The sequence below is a fragment of the Platalea leucorodia genome (assembly GCF_965183815.1).
Source record: "Platalea leucorodia genome assembly, chromosome: 2".
Classification (NCBI taxonomy): Eukaryota; Metazoa; Chordata; class Aves; order Pelecaniformes; family Threskiornithidae; genus Platalea; species Platalea leucorodia.
The window spans coordinates 102433096-102449998 of record NC_138824.1 but is presented as its reverse complement, the minus strand read 5'-3'; the positions used below and the strand labels follow the sequence as shown (position 1 = coordinate 102449998).

Genomic DNA, 16903 nt, shown 5'->3' with positions numbered 1-16903 from the left:
CGCCTTAGACACTCAGGGCTACCTGAGACCGGGTCTGGCTGGATATAACCCAGAAGGGCAGGAGCTCTCCTGGAGACGGAAGGTAGAAGGTGCAGCCTTGGGCACTAGAGATCTGTGCAAGCTCCTCCAACACTCCCCTGAAGCCAAGCTCTTCCTGTTACCCTCAGAAAACTCATGAACAGCAGCAGTTCGTTTCCAAAGCTCAGCACAGTTTTTCATTAAAGCCCTTAAAACTTCCTTTTCTTACTCATACCTCCAAACTGCGGCTTCCAACTAGTCAGTTCTGAGCATCACAGGTTTTGAGTAGGGGAAAAGGGAAAAGGAAAAACTCTGTCTCCCTTAGCAGACGCAAATGGACCCATACAATTTACTCAGCCAATGCATTCTTCGCATACAGAAGCAGAATATCTAGTAATCATCTATATGGGGTTTTCCCCACCAGAATCTACAATAAATGAATTTCTGTTCTCTTCAAAGGGAGGTTAACCACTGTGTTACATCTCTTGCAGTTTAGCTTCTTATGAGAAATTTGTTCCTGCAACAAATTCAGAAATTTTAGTGTCACAGACTCTTAAACATATTTGGGTGGGACTACAGTGCTAAATCACATCACCAGCAACTGCCATTTGTGTCAATAAAACCCCAGACATCCGAACAGCAGCTCAGCCTAGCTGTACACTTGGAATCAAGGTCAGATTCCAAACCCACACACAAGCGCAAGGTTGTCTGAGCTTAGAGATTTTGTTTGAGCTCATCTTTTGATCAACTGGTAAAAGAGAGAAATGGAGCAATATGCAGCCAGCAGGTGTTAATGTTAGATGTAAAAACCTTAGGTTTTCTTTGAAATTAATGTTAAATGCTCAAATAAAACAGTTTTATCTTTCAACTCTTTGAAAATAAAGTTACTAGTGGAAACGGCACACCCAGCTCAAATTTGATTTCTAGATGAACCCACTGATAGTGAAAGCATTCAGGATCCTTTAATTAATGTTATAGAAAACTGCACTTAATTACTTCTTAAGCACTTACATCTGCATAAAGTTACATTACACTGAATACGTCATCATTTAAATCCATTGCCTACATATAAATATGTATCAAATTTGCATTGCAGATGCCTTCATCCTCTGCTTTGTTAATCACAAATGTCATATCTAAATGAATCCAAAAAGTACATTTCTGGCTTACTCATCCAATAGTTCCTTATTAAACAAAATATGTATTATAGAACATAAATACAATAAAATAATAGGTGGAGGTCCTCAGGGTAGTATAAATTATTACCAAAGTCAACAGAATGACTCCACTGGAATGAGCTGTCTGACCCAATGACAGCTGCTGTGACAGACATCAGCAGCTATAAGACAATATAAAAAATATATGTTTTGGTACTAGAAAACCTACTTACAAATGGTCTCTTAAAGGCTCATCTGGAATTAATTAGTGCTGATTTGACTGCTCAAGTGATGAGCAGGCTACAGTAAACCTGTTTTCTGGTGACTAGAAAATTCCCACTAAATGATCTGAGCTGGTTGTCTTAAATGTAAATGCACATTAGTTAATATACATAATGAATATTTGTGTTCAACGGCACTGTTTCATTTAGGTTCATATGAAGTCCAGTTAATAAAAGGCTTGTTTAATTAAATGCAGCTTTCCATGTTCTGCTTTAAATTGAACAGTCAAATTAATATATGGAGACATTGCTCTGCTCAACTTGAAGTGTCTTTACACCTTTTTTTTCAGATACCAGTCACAGACACAAAAAAGAATCAAACTGAGTACCTGTGTCATGAGATTATCAATGAAATGGTACTATCCATTACTACTGTGTAAAGAACCAGAAAAAATGTTTTGAACTGGACCTTCTTTGGTCACTTATCAACGTTGTGACATGGACACTGTTGAAAGCAGGTTCCAAGTTTTCAGCCGTGAAAAAAAAATGCACAGCTGCAAATACTGTTGAATTCTGCACAATGGACAGACAGGCATCAGGCTGCTCAGTCTACATTTTCAGACAAGTCTTGCGAACACAAAACAGTCAGAACAACATCGGGCTTGGCTTTCATGGGTGTGGTGGAAGAAGTAGGCAGGAACTCTTGATCCTCCGACAGGCAAGTGGGGATTACACATTTACATTGCCTGGCTTATTTAATTATACTTTACATTAGCACAGTGCTTTAAAGTGCATAAAGACAGATGGTCTGTCCTGAATTTTATAGAAGAGAAGGTGCTACCTATAGAACAGAAGTCATAAAAGACGAGAGGTAGCAAGCAACAGAAAGCTAATACATTCATGGCAAAGTCTGGTGAAGTGATTAAAAATTTTATTATTCCATGAGCTGGATTCTGTGCCCTGCAGAAGAGATAAGAAGGATACACCAATTCCACAAGCATCAATGCAATCCATAGTCAATCATAGAGGCCTCTGATGGGAGAGCATGAACATTTGTGTACCATATTGGAAGTTAGATTGCTGGTGGCTTCTCCATTCATTCAGCAGCTGCTTCAGCCATGCTGCCAACTCCATGCTTCTCACCACTGTCCTAGAGCAGTCCTTATGAAGATTTTCCTTAGAGCAAAATGCAATGCTCCCTTTGCACATCATGGGTTTAGTGGAGGGCAATGGTGCTGTGGCACAGCAGCTGCCTTCCTTCCAGCCCGACCATATGTTGCTCATATTCTCTGAGAGACTCCTGGCTGCTGCTGTTCCCATGCCACTCTTCATTCCCATAAAATGGTGAGTTTTTTCTTCTGACTGTGCTCTGACATAATGCCCATGTAGTAACATTTCCTATAAGCATGTTCAAGAGCAGATATGTATGTCAACAGTAAATAGCAAATGAACAAAATTGTTCCTCCATTACAGACTCAGAGTTTAATTAGACACTGAAGTCAATCAGTACATATCGACATGCTAAGCAGAAAGATCACATGTAGCAACTACACATAGGCATGCATGCTTAGGGATGGCCCTCCTGCAAAGTCGGGTTTGTGCAATCTGTGACGAGAAAGCGATGGATACCTGGATTTTGAGGATGTATCAGCCCAGCACCAGAAGCTACAGTACATTGCTCCCGCAGCGATGAGAAGTGCAGTGCTCACCCAGCCCACAAAGAGAGCAGCTCCTAGTTCTCGTTTTAGTGGCATAGGGACTTTTGGATCATAGAAGTCATGAATGATGCTACCTCCAGTCCAGGACACAGGGATCAGAACGAGGATGCCCGTCAAGAGAAAGGCAACTCCAGCTGCCAGTATGAAGATACTGACGCCCTGGGGATCCTCCTTGGCCCTGTGAGTGTACTTCACACCAACAATGGCCATCAAAAAGGAAATGATTGACAGGACCACTGCAATGCACATGAGGGCTCTGAATGCCTCCAAAGGTGGGGGGAGAGCCAGGACAGAGTCATAGAATTTGCACTGCAGCCTGATGCCCAGGTGACTGATGCAGTCCATCCACAGTCCTTCCCAGATGCTCTCAAACACCACGATGTTGCCATCAATGTAGGCAGAAACTCTCCACTGTGGCATAACTGTGGCTGCCAACGTCCCAACCATGCCGACACCTCCGAATATTAAACCAGTGATTTGTAACACACAGCAAGCCATGCTTCTTCTCAAAAAGACACCTCAAGCGAGGTGGCCTAGAAAGTCTTCCAAAATCACTTTTTCATAGAAGAAATATCAAGTATGAGAGGGAATATTTTCTCCAGTAGTTTCCTCATACGGTAAGTTGTTGGGTTTTTTCAAAAGCAGCTTGCTCCAGTCTGAGATTCAGACAGGTGGAAATCCATTTCTGACTGCTTAGAAGGACCTGCTATTTATTTGCTTTGAAATCCCTTCTGACTACAGCGCCTACCCATCAGGCCTAACAAGTTTCCAGCCAATGGGAAACTAGGAGGGGTGTGTCATAGTTGATTTTACTGCTTCTCATAGTGTGTCTGTAATGATGCTATAATTAAGTGTCAGGGATTCAATTAAAGATACCTGATTACAGGGCTAATAATTTCTTAACTGCAAGATTGCAGCTATGTTGAAATTTAGTAAGAAAGTCTGAACTTCCATCTGTTAAAATATTATGTAAAATAGGTCATTACAGTTGTTATTATGACAAAAGTTAAACTTGGACTTGGGGTGGGACTTACTTTCTAAGTGCACCAGCCCTGGGAAAACATCTGATTTGTTTTTTTTTTTTTAATCAAGCTAAGAGGTACTTTGTGTAGCTCGTTAATGTAGATTCCTCATTTTGATCAAATACAAAAGTATAATCATGATATTAGACAGGTATGGGAAAGTCAAGTATTCCAATCAACATCAAAGCTTTACTCTACCAGCTACGTAATTCACAAGGACGACAAAGAAAATAGCTGGCAGAGTTTCACAGCTTCTGCTTTTGAACACACAAGTAAGATCACTGTTAGGAAATAATCCTCTATGAGACTCTCTCCCCATTAGAAGGATAGTATTGTCATTATGTTCCATACTAATAGTCTTCTCCAGGTAACGTTAGGAGGGGTTGTGGGCAGTTGTCTAATATGAAAAGGATGAGCTTTTCTTTCAGTGTACAATGCACCTTGAATGAAGTCAGAGATCCCTCCCACAAGCATGTGTCTCAGCCTGCACAAACAGCTACAAGCCTGGACAAAAATGCACACCGAAGACTGATTTGCCTTGGGCAAGTTAGGAATAACTGCTGCATTATGGTTTTATTTACTTTCTTCTCCCTACTTTGAGATAATAGTATATGATGACAGCTCATGGGTGTTGTTGAAATTGATGTATTTCTGGTTACTCCAGCTCTTTGAACCAATGGGGCTAGTAAAAAAAAAAAAAGCATTGGCCCACTAAGACAATGAAGGCCCCTAGAAGTGCTGTCGAAGAATGACATATTCTTCGATTGCTTGTGGTTTGTAGTGTTATGGGCTCTGGTTCTTTGGAAATATCAGACATTGCCTTTGATGGTATTAATTTAGTTACAGCCTTAGGTGCCTAAACAATATATTCAAAGCAAAAGCTAAAACCCATGAAAAGTGAATTGCCCATCTAAACCACTCGCAGCCCACAAAATCCCCTCCTTCCTACAGTTACTAACTGTAAGGAAGGAGTGCCAGGTAATGCAAGTTATATAGTATAATGTTACATGTCCCTGTGGAAAATACTACCAAGGGATCTGGGCAATTCATTTTTGCCTTCAAGTCTGCTAGCAGGAACCTGGAGAGAAAAAATGTCTTCAGCTAAGATGTCAAATGTAACCTTTAGAAACTAAATACATTATCAGATTTGTTCTTATAGAGAGATGAATATTGCATCACTCTTCTGTAGACATAAAAAAAGAATCCCGTGATGCAGAAAAGTTAAGGCACTTTGCTCGATGCCACAAAGAAGGAGGTGGTAGAGTTGAAATCAGAAGTCATAGATGGTTACCTGTCTAAAAGGAAGTCCTTTCTCTGGCAGGAGACTGCTCCCTTAGAAGAAGACTGCACACAACACCTGTGCTATTTATGCTTGAGTACAGTCTCCATTCATCTTGTAGGACTTTTTTACCTCTGAATTCTCAAAACTGTTTTTTGATTTGTTATTTTAACTTCAAAGAAGAAATCAACTTATTATGGAAAAGCCCTCTCAAAACTAGCATTTAAATGTCTTTTTTTTTCAACAAAAAACCTCTTTGTGCAAAATTTTCAGGCAGCCAGCTCTTGAAGGTATACACAGCTGGAGAACAGACCATGCCTAATACCCTGAATCTGTTTATCTGACTGCTTTATCTAGCAGGATTGCTCTAAAATCATTTTTCCTTACATGACTCTGGGAGGGTCAGCTGTTGAGGTCATTCATAAAATTACATTCTGTGACAGTCAGGGCATGGTTTGTATAGAAGATGAACTGCTCACAGAAATACTATTAAAATGCATCATATGCTGGTTATGTATCATATATGCTGGTTGTGTAGCAATACATCCAGAGAGTGCTAAATGGTTGAGTGGTTTTTTGATCTTTAATTGGAAGTAGTACCTATGGTGAGTGACATCCAGTGTAGGTGTAGGCGTAAGCGAGGGACACCCAGGCTACACTGCTGTATGTACTGTCCAGTGGCAGGATGGTTCTTGTTATTGAAACCTGCGGGGAAGGAAGCAGGAAAGGAAAACCAATAAATGGCAGTTTTGAAACCTGAAGATAAATTTCAGAAATGAAAATGAGGTACAGGAGACAGGTTGAAAAAAAAAAAATCAAGAAACATTACCAATGTCTTGGAAACTCATGAAGACTGGAAAATCTCATCAACCTCTTAAATGCCAATGAGGCCCTGGCTTTGCTAATCTGTGGAAGAATTATCTTTTGAAGAAAAGTCCTGTGTTTGAATCAGCCTGGAGGGAGATCTTACACCCTTGTGTACCCTGGAGAACTGTACCTCCATTTAAAGGCTCACCTCATGTCTCAGAAAGAAATGCTTAGTTGACTGAGTTACTTCAAAATCATTCTGAACAGCAGACAGCTCTTAAAGTAGAAATTAAATACATGCTTACATGGTGGGCATGGCAGATACAATGGCTTTAGTGCCAGGTGAGAAGAAATAAAAGGAAAACCCCATTTACACCTGACTAGACTTCAGAAGTCTCCTCATTCTGTGTATCATACATCTGTTATGCTATTTGGATGCTTACCTGCCTCAAGACGAGAATACCAGTTCTTATGCAAACATGTCCACCCCAAAATTTGCCTTCAAAGAGGAAAATAAGCAACAGAGGAAGCACGTAGCCTTTACACCTAATCTTTCCCTGCATCTCTGTTCAGATTTACATTTTCTCTTCCTTTCAAATGAGGATGTTCATTTGAATCTTTTCCTGGGGCAATATCTTCTGTTCCCTCCCTACCTTTTAAAATGCTGATGCTCCTTGAAAAGGAGGAAGTAGAGCATCTCCAGTCCACATGATTAACCAAACCTGTCAATGATCCCCAGTGCTTAATTAATTATAGGCATCAATAATGTAAACACTTAATTGCCTCCCAGAAAACAGGTTTCATTTCTCTTTGTGTATCTTCTATGCACATTGGATTTTAGAGTCCTTATACATACACATGTACCTATATATAGACAAATAGACTTTAATCTTGTACAAATGTACAACTACAATGTACATAGTTCATTACGAGCTCTTGTCAAGAATAGATAGGTTGGTTATGCTACAGGCTAATGAGCTAAATTTAAGGTTCAGTAACATTTTTGGAACAAGCAAATATACAGATTTATCAAAAGCACACTTTAGATTAGTGATTACTAAGAGTTACAGTTAAGTCTCTTGACCTCCCAGAGGCTGCAGTTAGCCAGGAAGGCTGCAAAGCTGCCTGACCACCTGCAGAGCCTGGCAATGGAGACTCCAGCAGGCTGTGGCTCTGCTGTCACTCTGCATCCTGTTCCCTCGGGCAGAGGTTCTGGGTGAAGCCACGCAGACCTAGATCATCCTCTACATGTAAAATCTGCTTTAAGCATACAACAAATTAGGTTAGGATTGTCTGCCGATCATTTGTTTTGGAAACACATGTGAATAGCATCAGTTCCTCCCTGCTCGTGGCTTCCACTAGTCCATTCATTATATGCTGGGTTAACCACTTTTTTTTTTCAATTATTTACAAGGGCTGGTCAATGAAGTCATTGTCAAGTTAATGGTTCTATTACTTTCTATGGTATTTTGATTGACTACTGTATTTTGAGCCTATTGGTGAAGCAAAAGTTTACTTTAATTCTGTTTTAATTCAGGAGAAAATAGGCTGAATCCAACAGAGGCCTTTTTATTTGTGCTAACTTTAATATCGCTGCCTGCACATATGTTAAAAGACGAAGGCACATCTTCTTCCCCCTCTCTTCAAGCATGGCACATTTTGAAGTGAGAGGAACATCTGCTCAGTGTAGCTTAGAGAGGGCTTTCCCCCAGACATATAACAGGCACTGTACTTGGGCACTGACCTCTAACTCTAGCTTTGAGGCAACCCAAGACTGACAGTTGAATTGCAAAGAACTAATATTTATTTTCCGTCATCTTCCTCAGCATGCCTGAAATTCACAGCCTGACAAAACTGCCAAACTCTTAATGATATTCCGTGTCTGAGGAAGTCTGTCTCCTGGACACTGTGAATGAACTCGAGTTCAGTGTAATGAAACCCTACAGTAATAAAATATTAAATACTCCTTTGAGTATTTAATCCATCTAAACCGCTTCAGGCTTTTACAAGGTATTTGTCACCTCAATACTTGCGTACAGGGAGCAGCCATCCTGACAGAAATAGAACCTGCCAAAAAATATGCTATCTTACTTTGCTGTTTAATGACAGGACCTCAAAGCATATTTGAGGGGCATTTGATTGCGCAGTTCACGTTAAGCTGTTGGAAATGTAACAGCGGCAAATTCCCAAGGCAGTATTGATTGTTTTCATAAGGGTTAGCAGCAGGGCTATTACTGGATGAAGCACAGAGGAATTCCTTTATTTACATGATTTACTGTAATGGAATAAAAGAGGAGGAGAAGGTATATTGTGGCAGTGATGGCCTAAAGATAGATGAGAGGCAAGGTTTGTAGAAAGAGGTAATAGGTTTTATCAGACTAGCTGATACTGTTAGAAACAAGCTCTTAGGCTCAGAATCCCAAGAAAGATTGCTTTTGGAGCACAGCACAATAATACACCCTTGAACTAGCTTTCCAGTAACCAAGCAGTGCGGGTAGCTAAACAAGTAAGTCTCAAACTTTGAAGAACAGGTTTTTTCCCATCTTTTTCAGTCATAATTTAGTCTCCTCCCTGGCCAGTCCTGACCCCCTCGCTTTTTGTCCTCTCCCAAGCCCCACCTCCTGAATGTAACTAACTACACTGTTCATTTCCACCTCCAAAATAAACCCTAGCAGCAAAAGCTCCACCACCACTAGCCTCAACCTTGTGCACCCAACGACACCGCCCAACCTGTCATCTCAGCACACAGCAGGGTCACCCTCTACCGCTACACTCTCCCCTTTCTCTCTCTACCCAAATCCAGAGTCTTCTGTGCTTCTGGCCAGGATGTTCCATTACTCCTCTCTCCTTAGGATTGGGACTCACCTCTTCCCTGGGACACCCTGGCTGACTTTCCCCAGCTGGCAACCTGGGCGTCCCCTGGGAAGCAGCAGCACAGCCCCTGGCCATTGGGCCTGCATAGCTGGCAGAGTTCATCTCCCGATTTACCTTGGTTCCCCTTCAAACAGAGGGAGAGGAGAGGATGCAGAGGAGAAGGGAAGCCAACCAGCTGTTCCTGCACTCACACAAAAGGACCTCTTCCTGGAAGTCATAAATCACTTTGGATTTGTGCTGGCACAGAGACCAAAGCAGGAGGATTTCGCTGGAAGCAATTAATTTTTGTCACTTGCTCTCTGAACACCCTCTCCAGCATCGTGAATCGTAGCAGCTCCAAGGATGCACCACTGTCACTGTAATTTTGCACATTGATGCATCTTCCTGGGGCTGATGTGTCCCTGCACAGTGACAGCCCACAGCCTGCTAGGCCACAAATAATTCACCAGTGCGGGCACACTGTTTCTCCCCAGGGACAATCCAGCGCTGTTCCTAATTGCAGCATACTATGTAGCCAGTCAAAATACGAACGTCTTTGTCCATGATCAAGCAGTAGCTGCTTTCATTCCAGATCTGAAATGTGTAGTTTAGCACGGAGTACAATACTTCAGAAGAAGGAGGAATGTCTAATAGCTATTTCTACCAACCATGTGTTGGGAGTTAAGGGGCTGCAAGTTAGGGAAGGGAAAGGAAAAAAAGTAGAAAACAGTCTGATATGTGCAGACTGACTTAAAAAGAAGTATAAAATGGAGGAGGGAAAGGCCTCAGCAAATCTGATGCTTTTAAGTTGGACTGGAACAGGTCTCACATTGTGAGGCAGAAAATGGTATGTGAAGGATCATTAAGATGAGAGGATCTGTATCTCTGCAGAAGACCATTGCCATTGAGGTGAAAGCACCTGGAGCACTGAGGCAGAACAGCTCCTCTGATCCTGATCACGTTATTCTTTATTAATTAGACTGAAGACCTTAGGGACATGAATGTGGATGAGGCTTAAAAATTCCTTAGGGGGTGTCTGGAATGTGATTCCCATGGGGAAGGAAAGGAGAGACTTGTAGGAATAAGGCTGATACTCAACTGGATGAATAACTCCACAGAGAAGGTATTTGGTAGAAGAACAGAAAAGGTAACTAACCAGCAAAGAAAACATATCTAAGAGGTCAGAAAATGTAAGGGAAAAATGAGACTCAATAAAAGTCAATCCAAAATAGGCTTTTCAAAAAATAGAATAAAAAAGGTGCTGCGGGCATACAAATAATACAGAACAGCAGGGGAAGAGGCATGGTAGGCTGTGAGTATGAGTCTAAGAAAGGTAGCTAGCCCTCCTCTTCTTTGAATTTAAGTAACAACAAGGATATAGAAGAGCATAACAGAATTACAATAGTGTATCCAAGGTAGATAAAAAACTCCAAATCTTTATGAACACAAACTGAAGAAAGAGAGTAATTTCCACTGAAGGAAATTCAGCATGTGCAGTGCCAAATCTGGTAGCAAGGACTGTTAGCATATGTGTCAAATCGGGAGTGATACTCTATGTCTGGAGAACAGCGAAACTAAAGGAATGAGTGCGGAGGTGGAAAACCCTGTGCACAACTAGAAACCTATTAGTCAGAATCGAATAGTATAAGATGATTTAAAATCCATTATGAAGAAAAGAATAAATACCTAGAAGTAAATGGAAAGTTAAATAAAATGCAGCATGGAGTTAGCAAAAATAGATGCAGTTTTTGTTTGGTAACATTTTCTAGAAAATAAAAGTTGAGAAAATCTAATCCATTTGGACCTCATTAAAGCATCTGACACAGCAGTGGGAAATGAACAGAGACACTGAAGGGATGGAGAAGAGTAAAAATAATGTAATGTGGATGCAGAATCTACGAGTGAGTAAAACAACAAAAGGATATATTGGGAGGAGAACTATCATATTCCTATTTCCAGACATTGATTTCTGCTACTGTTGGAGCCAAGGATTTCTCTGGGGTCTCATCTTATTACCCTCAGGGATCTAGCAATAAAGGCAAAACTGCAGCAAGGAAATTTGCATTAGACCCCCAGCTGGTCAATGTACTGTCAACGGTTAAGTCCCACAGCACAGGAAAGCTGGTGGTCTTGAGGCCTGGACTAATAGAAGTGCAATGCCTTTAACATATTCAAGGAAGGCATTTGCTTGGTTCTGTGAATCATTTACCCCATGGTACGATAACCTGCAATAAGTATATTCGGTGTGCTCAGCAGTGGTGAGACTTCCTCTGGGATTCTTTGTCCAGTTCTGGGCATCAAACTTAAAGAAAGAGGTGGAGCAGTCAAAAATAATCAGAGAAGGCAACCAAGTATGGGGAGAAATTTAACGACCATGCCAGTGAGGAAAGACTTAGAGATGATTAAGCTAAGCAAGAGAAGTTCAAGAGGTCAGATAGTAACAGTCCTGAAATATGGAAAGGGCTGCCTGCTTTAAAGGAAAGCAATAGTCTGTTTCCTATGCCTGCTGCTGATGGGAAAAGAAATAATGGAGCAGCCTTAGCCTGCAGTGAGGAGATTTAGTTTAAGCTTCATGAAAACCTTTTTTAATGAAATTTATAATTAAGTACTGGGATAGATTGCTAAGGACACTGCAGAGTAGCCACCTCTGGAAGTTTTTATTGCACAAACGCCTCCCAGGAATAATTTTGGCGTATTTATTCATTGAGAAGAGCAATGAAGTAGTTAATAGATATCACCTTTTCTAGAGTGAACTCCACTCATGCTGTGTTCTCCTCCTATTTGTTCTCTTTGGCCCTACATGGGCCGCCTCCCACTAGTGAAAGGAACTGATGGTGCTGTTGTGACTCTTGGTGGTACCCAGGTAAACAAGCTGGCCTCAGCCTTCTCCTCATTTCTCAAGCAACACATATTTAGGACTGCCAATGGCTTACATCCCTTAGGTGTTGGTTCCTTGCTCAGACTTTGCAGGAAAGTATTGTGGCCACCAGCTCCATGGGGCAGTAGGATGAGTGGGGAAGCAGCATGGTTAGCAAGGGGTCAGCTTGCTTTGCTGCTTAGGGGTTGGTCCATGGTAGAGTCGCAGGCAAAGTCCAAGGGCTAGAAGCATCCAAAATGCAGAACGGAGGCAGAGGTTACTTGAGGGCCTCAGTTCAGGGGCTCAACCCTGCTCTGCAAGGCAAAACTGCGGTAGGGGACATGCCTGTGTCAGGACTGTAGGTACTGGCCAGGACTTTTGCAGGCCTAGAGTTACCCATCGCTGCCTTTCTTCCAGCTCAGCAGGTAAGGAGAGCTGTGCATCATGCCTCATGCTCAGAAAGCCCACTGTTATCTGCTGTGTGGGGTTAGAGTATGATCCTTGGTGAAGGGCTTAAATCCCAGACAAGCCTGCTGTTTCATTAAGCACGAAGATACCCTGAGTACAGGAGGCTGGAAGTGGGGACAGTACCTCCAAGCACAACTGTCCACTGGCCCTGGTCTCCTGCTGCTCTGTAGGCACCTGCCCCTGACAGTGGCAGCAGCAGATCTCCATACATCTCCAGGCTGACACAGTAAGGCCATTCTTATATGTCAGTAATGAGCCTTCTTGGCTTTGAGGCCCAAGATATGGCCTCTCCTAATCTCTCCCTGCTCCATTTTCTATTATTCTTTACGAGTCATGTTTGAGAGTTGAACAGAAAGCAAGCAGCCTACAGATAAACTCTCACATATAGGTACCATGTACATTCAAAAACATGGGGGAGTACAACACCTGTTCAGGTCTGCCCCTTAAAGAGACAGACAAATCCATTACATGCAGCTGACCTGACTGGATTTGCAGATGTGTGACAACCTCTTGTGTCAGATGATTCATTCTCATATAAAATTGCAAAACAGGAGCTCATGTACACTGAGGCTCTGTTACAGCTCTGCCTTGCCTGCACAAAACAGCTCCTGAAACTGCGGCTCTGCTGCCACCCATGTGTTTACCACCTTGCTGTCGAGCTCTAATGTGAGCAGTGCCTAGTAATGAAGGTGGCAGCTCTACCCTCTAGACCTCCACAACAGCTGTAGCAGCAGTGCGAGAATTTCAGAAGAGGCTCATTATAAATGAAAGTCCAGTTGCTCAATCATGGAGCAGTGATTGAAATCTTGAACCTTCACACATCTGAGTTAAACGAGCATTACTCTCCTCTGACCTGCAAGTTGTGCATTCGTTTACACAGCACAAAGGGCACTAGGTGGACCTGGAAAATCTCCACATCCATTTTACGTTGCAGGAATGCATATAAGCGCCCAAAGTGCACAGCAAATGGGAACAAGCTGCACACCTTTGGTTTCATTTATGGAGGCAACACTGCTTATTTCCCAAATAATTTCTCTTGTCTGTAAGCACGAAAATGAGCTCTAAATTACAGGATACAATATTTGAAAGTTTATTGCTTCAGGCAGTTGTTTTGTGCTTGGATATATGCCCTTAGATGGGACCCTCTGCTCAGACTACTCAGGGTTTATTTAATGCACAAACCCAGGGGAGGCCAGCTCTGTTTAAAATGGAAGCTTTCATTTCAGTTCTCTTGAAGATACAGTATACGGGTGAGATACAATTAAAGGAAATGGCTAGATGTGCATGGGAGGCACTTAAGGGGGAATACGTATATGTTATAATAAAGTAAAATGTTTGCAGCATATATAGGATCTCTAGGGGAGATTTTCAAAAACTTCAGGGTCCCACCCACAGTCCATTGGACTTGTGTTCCTGCTAGTCCTGTGGATAGTTTTGGAAGTCTTCTTATAGTCTTCTTGTATCTTCTTTTGTTTGTACAACTAGATCAGTGTGTGCTTTACCAGGAACAGATAATACCATCCCATGTAGCAGTAGTGTTCAATGTAGACAGGGCTTTTAGAGAGATGTCATGCTTACCTCACTTTTTGCTGAGGCTTCCCTCAGACCTGTAGATGAATACTGTATGAGTCACTCTGTGTTTTGACAGCAGAGATAACTACAGTGCACCGGTACATATACATGTAGTTTTCCGAGTAAGATCATGTACCTACGTTTTAGAGTGATGAACTAGGCAGATGACTTAATTGTAGACATCGTTACAAGCCCTGGTGTTCTAGCTATGAGTGCTGTGTAGGGTATTCAGACAGTGCTGCTAACAACAGCTTTTCTCCTCCACTTTCGTCCCCTCAAAAAACAGACTGGACTGGCATATAAACATGAATGAAGGAATACAAAGGAAATACACCCACACACAGCCATATTACAGAAAGGTCAGGCACATTACACATATACATATGTAGAAATAATTTGCTTAAAAATAAGGAGGAACACTAAAATTACATAATCAAGCACATCTTACTATGTATCTTACAAACACTGTGAAGAGAGTTCTGGAGCAGATTTTGATTTCTTCTAGCTTGTTCAGAGTTGCATCTTATGAAGTGAAGAATTTGTTTCCAAACTTTCAAGTAATAATAGTCCAAGGAATTTACTGGAGAACTACAGATCACATAATAAACTTTCTATAAAATATTTAAAACAGTCAATCAAACTCTAGAAAAAGAATGTTGTTCTCCACTAAACACCACAAATTGAATAGTATTCCCAGTTCAGTTAAAGGCAAAATTCCATTGATTTCTGTGGCTCAGGAGTTACACCTTATTCATTGGTTACAAAATTCTATTAAAATATTACTACTGTTGATTAATTTGGGTCATTTATTAAATTAATTTGTATGGAACTATTTAGTTTTCAGTAGAATTGGTTCCTTTACATTGTTGTTTATCATGGGTGCATGATCTTATTATTAAAAATATTGTTCAGTTTGTTTTAATGTGAACTGAGAGAAAATACTATCACTGTTTATGCTCTTTATGCCTATAAACTATGCTGGTGTGAGTGGGTCTCAGCAAAAATATTGGCCTGATTGTACAAAAGACCCTTATTTAAAAATATATGTATCACAGAGACCTGCAGCAGTATTTGTGGTCTGTGCAATATTGCAAAAAAGTTGTAAACCACAAGGAGTTTGCAAGGGAATACTGCTGCTTCTAAAAAGAAGGATGTGAATGAGTTTGACCTATATGGATTACAAAAGAAATATTAACTTTCACCAAAAAGATGATATTTAGGATGAATATAGAGCTATGCTTATTCTCTGAAATAAGGGATAATTTTCATATACTTCAGCTTACCTTCCTCTGCTGAATAAATTCTTCATGCAACCTTCCATTAAACCAACAGTAAATCAATCCCTTAGTGAATGCTTTTCTTTTAAACCATTATTGTCTTGTCCTTTTTCACTGTTATCCCCTCTTTCCTGGGCAGGAAAAAAAAAACAAAAACAAACAAAAAAAAACAACCAGCTGCTTCACTCCCCTCTTCTTTGCAATAGGCCAGAATTTCATATCACAGTGGAACTTTAAGCCTTTTATTACTGTTTTACACATAAAATGCAACCCAAAGCAAAGCCACATAACCCAAAAGCTATTCTAAGTTACTATTAAAATAATATTAAACGTTCACCTTTCCATGCATTAAAATTGTCCATGCCGCAGCATTAGCCACAGCAGAGCCCACTGGGGGTAACTGCAGCTCCAAAACGCAGCCCCAACAGCAGCAGTTACAGAGCAGAAGGCAAAAGCATCTTCCTAGCTGCCCTTTTGTGCAGCAGCTGAAATCCATCCAGACAGACTGAATGCTTCAAAAATAGGAAAAGGCAGGAGGCACCTAGACGTACTGACTTTTGGAGTATGAGCTTTCAGTCTTCCTGTGCAAATGCTGGCTGTGAGTGGGGTAGTAGGTTGGTGCGGAGTATCCGTAGCTTCTGGTTTTCTCACAACAGCGGCAAAAGCAACAGAATATGGCTCCGGCAGCAATGAGGAAGAAGGCAGCTACCCAGCCCAGGTAGAGGGCTTCTCCAAGCTCCCTTTTCTGTGCAACGTTGACCATGGGGTTGTAGAAGTCGCTGATGATGGTGTTGGCAACCCAGCAGACTGGAATGAGCTCGACAGCACCCGAGAGGATGAAGAGGATCCCAGCTGTCAGAATAATATAGCCCTTGGCTTGCCAGCTGCTCTGCCCGCACCGTGTACACTTCATCCCAATAATGGCAACCATGAAAGCGAGGAAGGAGAGCACCGAGCCAGCACACATCAGCCCTCTGGATGCCTGCAAGTCCGGTGAGAGGGCCAGCACGGAGTCGTAGACCTTGCACTGCATCCTGATGTTGGCTTGCCTGATGCAGTGCATCCACAGGCCTTCCCAAATGGTCTCAAACACGATGATGTTGTTCTCGATGAAGGCAGACACCCTCCACTGAGGCATCCCCGTGACAGCGAACGTCCCAATCATGCCAATGCCACCAACGAGCAGCCCAGCAATCTGCAAAGCACCACCGACCATGTTGCCTTTGAAAGGTGAGTACACCTCAGCAGGTTCCCTGAGCCAGGCGCACACTGTTGGCAAAAAAATGAGCTTTTTCTGAAAGTCGGTGTCCCTTGTGCAAAGAAAGTTTCAGAGTCGGTCTGCACAACTTTAAATCAGCTTAAATCTGGCACGCACTACCTGGGACTTGCCTGCCCCTTCATCACCTTTATAATTCCCCTGCCACCACTGACTCAAAGAGGCAAACTGAGCAATCAAGTGGAACAACTTTCCAAAGCAAGAGAAAGGACGGGGTGTGTGTAAACCAGCAAGAGCCACTTAGGCTAAACGTACCTTCTAAGGAAAATGCTTTGCATTGAAGTTGCTTATTTGGAGAGGGGAAAAAAAAAAAGCAAGCCCTCCCTTAACTCTAGCTATTGTCTACAGGTTTGCCTGTGCTAAGGAAATGGACTGGTC

General features: G+C 41.9%; 2 protein-coding genes across 2 annotated transcripts; both read right to left on the bottom strand.

Annotated features, from left to right (window-relative positions):
• Positions 1–2943: 2943 nt before the first annotated feature.
• On the bottom strand, positions 2944–3612 carry LOC309586696 (claudin-8-like; the record flags this gene model as incomplete). The annotated part of the gene is made up of 1 exon (XM_082303989.1): positions 2944–3612. One exon carries the CDS (start codon positions 3610–3612, stop codon positions 2944–2946), a length of 669 nt encoding a protein of 222 aa, XP_082160115.1.
• Positions 3613–15790: 12178 nt separating this feature from the next.
• On the bottom strand, positions 15791–16465 carry LOC309604561 (claudin-8-like; the record flags this gene model as incomplete). Its single annotated transcript, XM_082337970.1, has 1 exon — positions 15791–16465. The coding sequence occupies one exon, from the start codon at positions 16463–16465 to the stop codon at positions 15791–15793; it is 675 nt and encodes a 224-aa protein (XP_082194096.1).
• Positions 16466–16903: the final 438 nt, after the last annotated feature.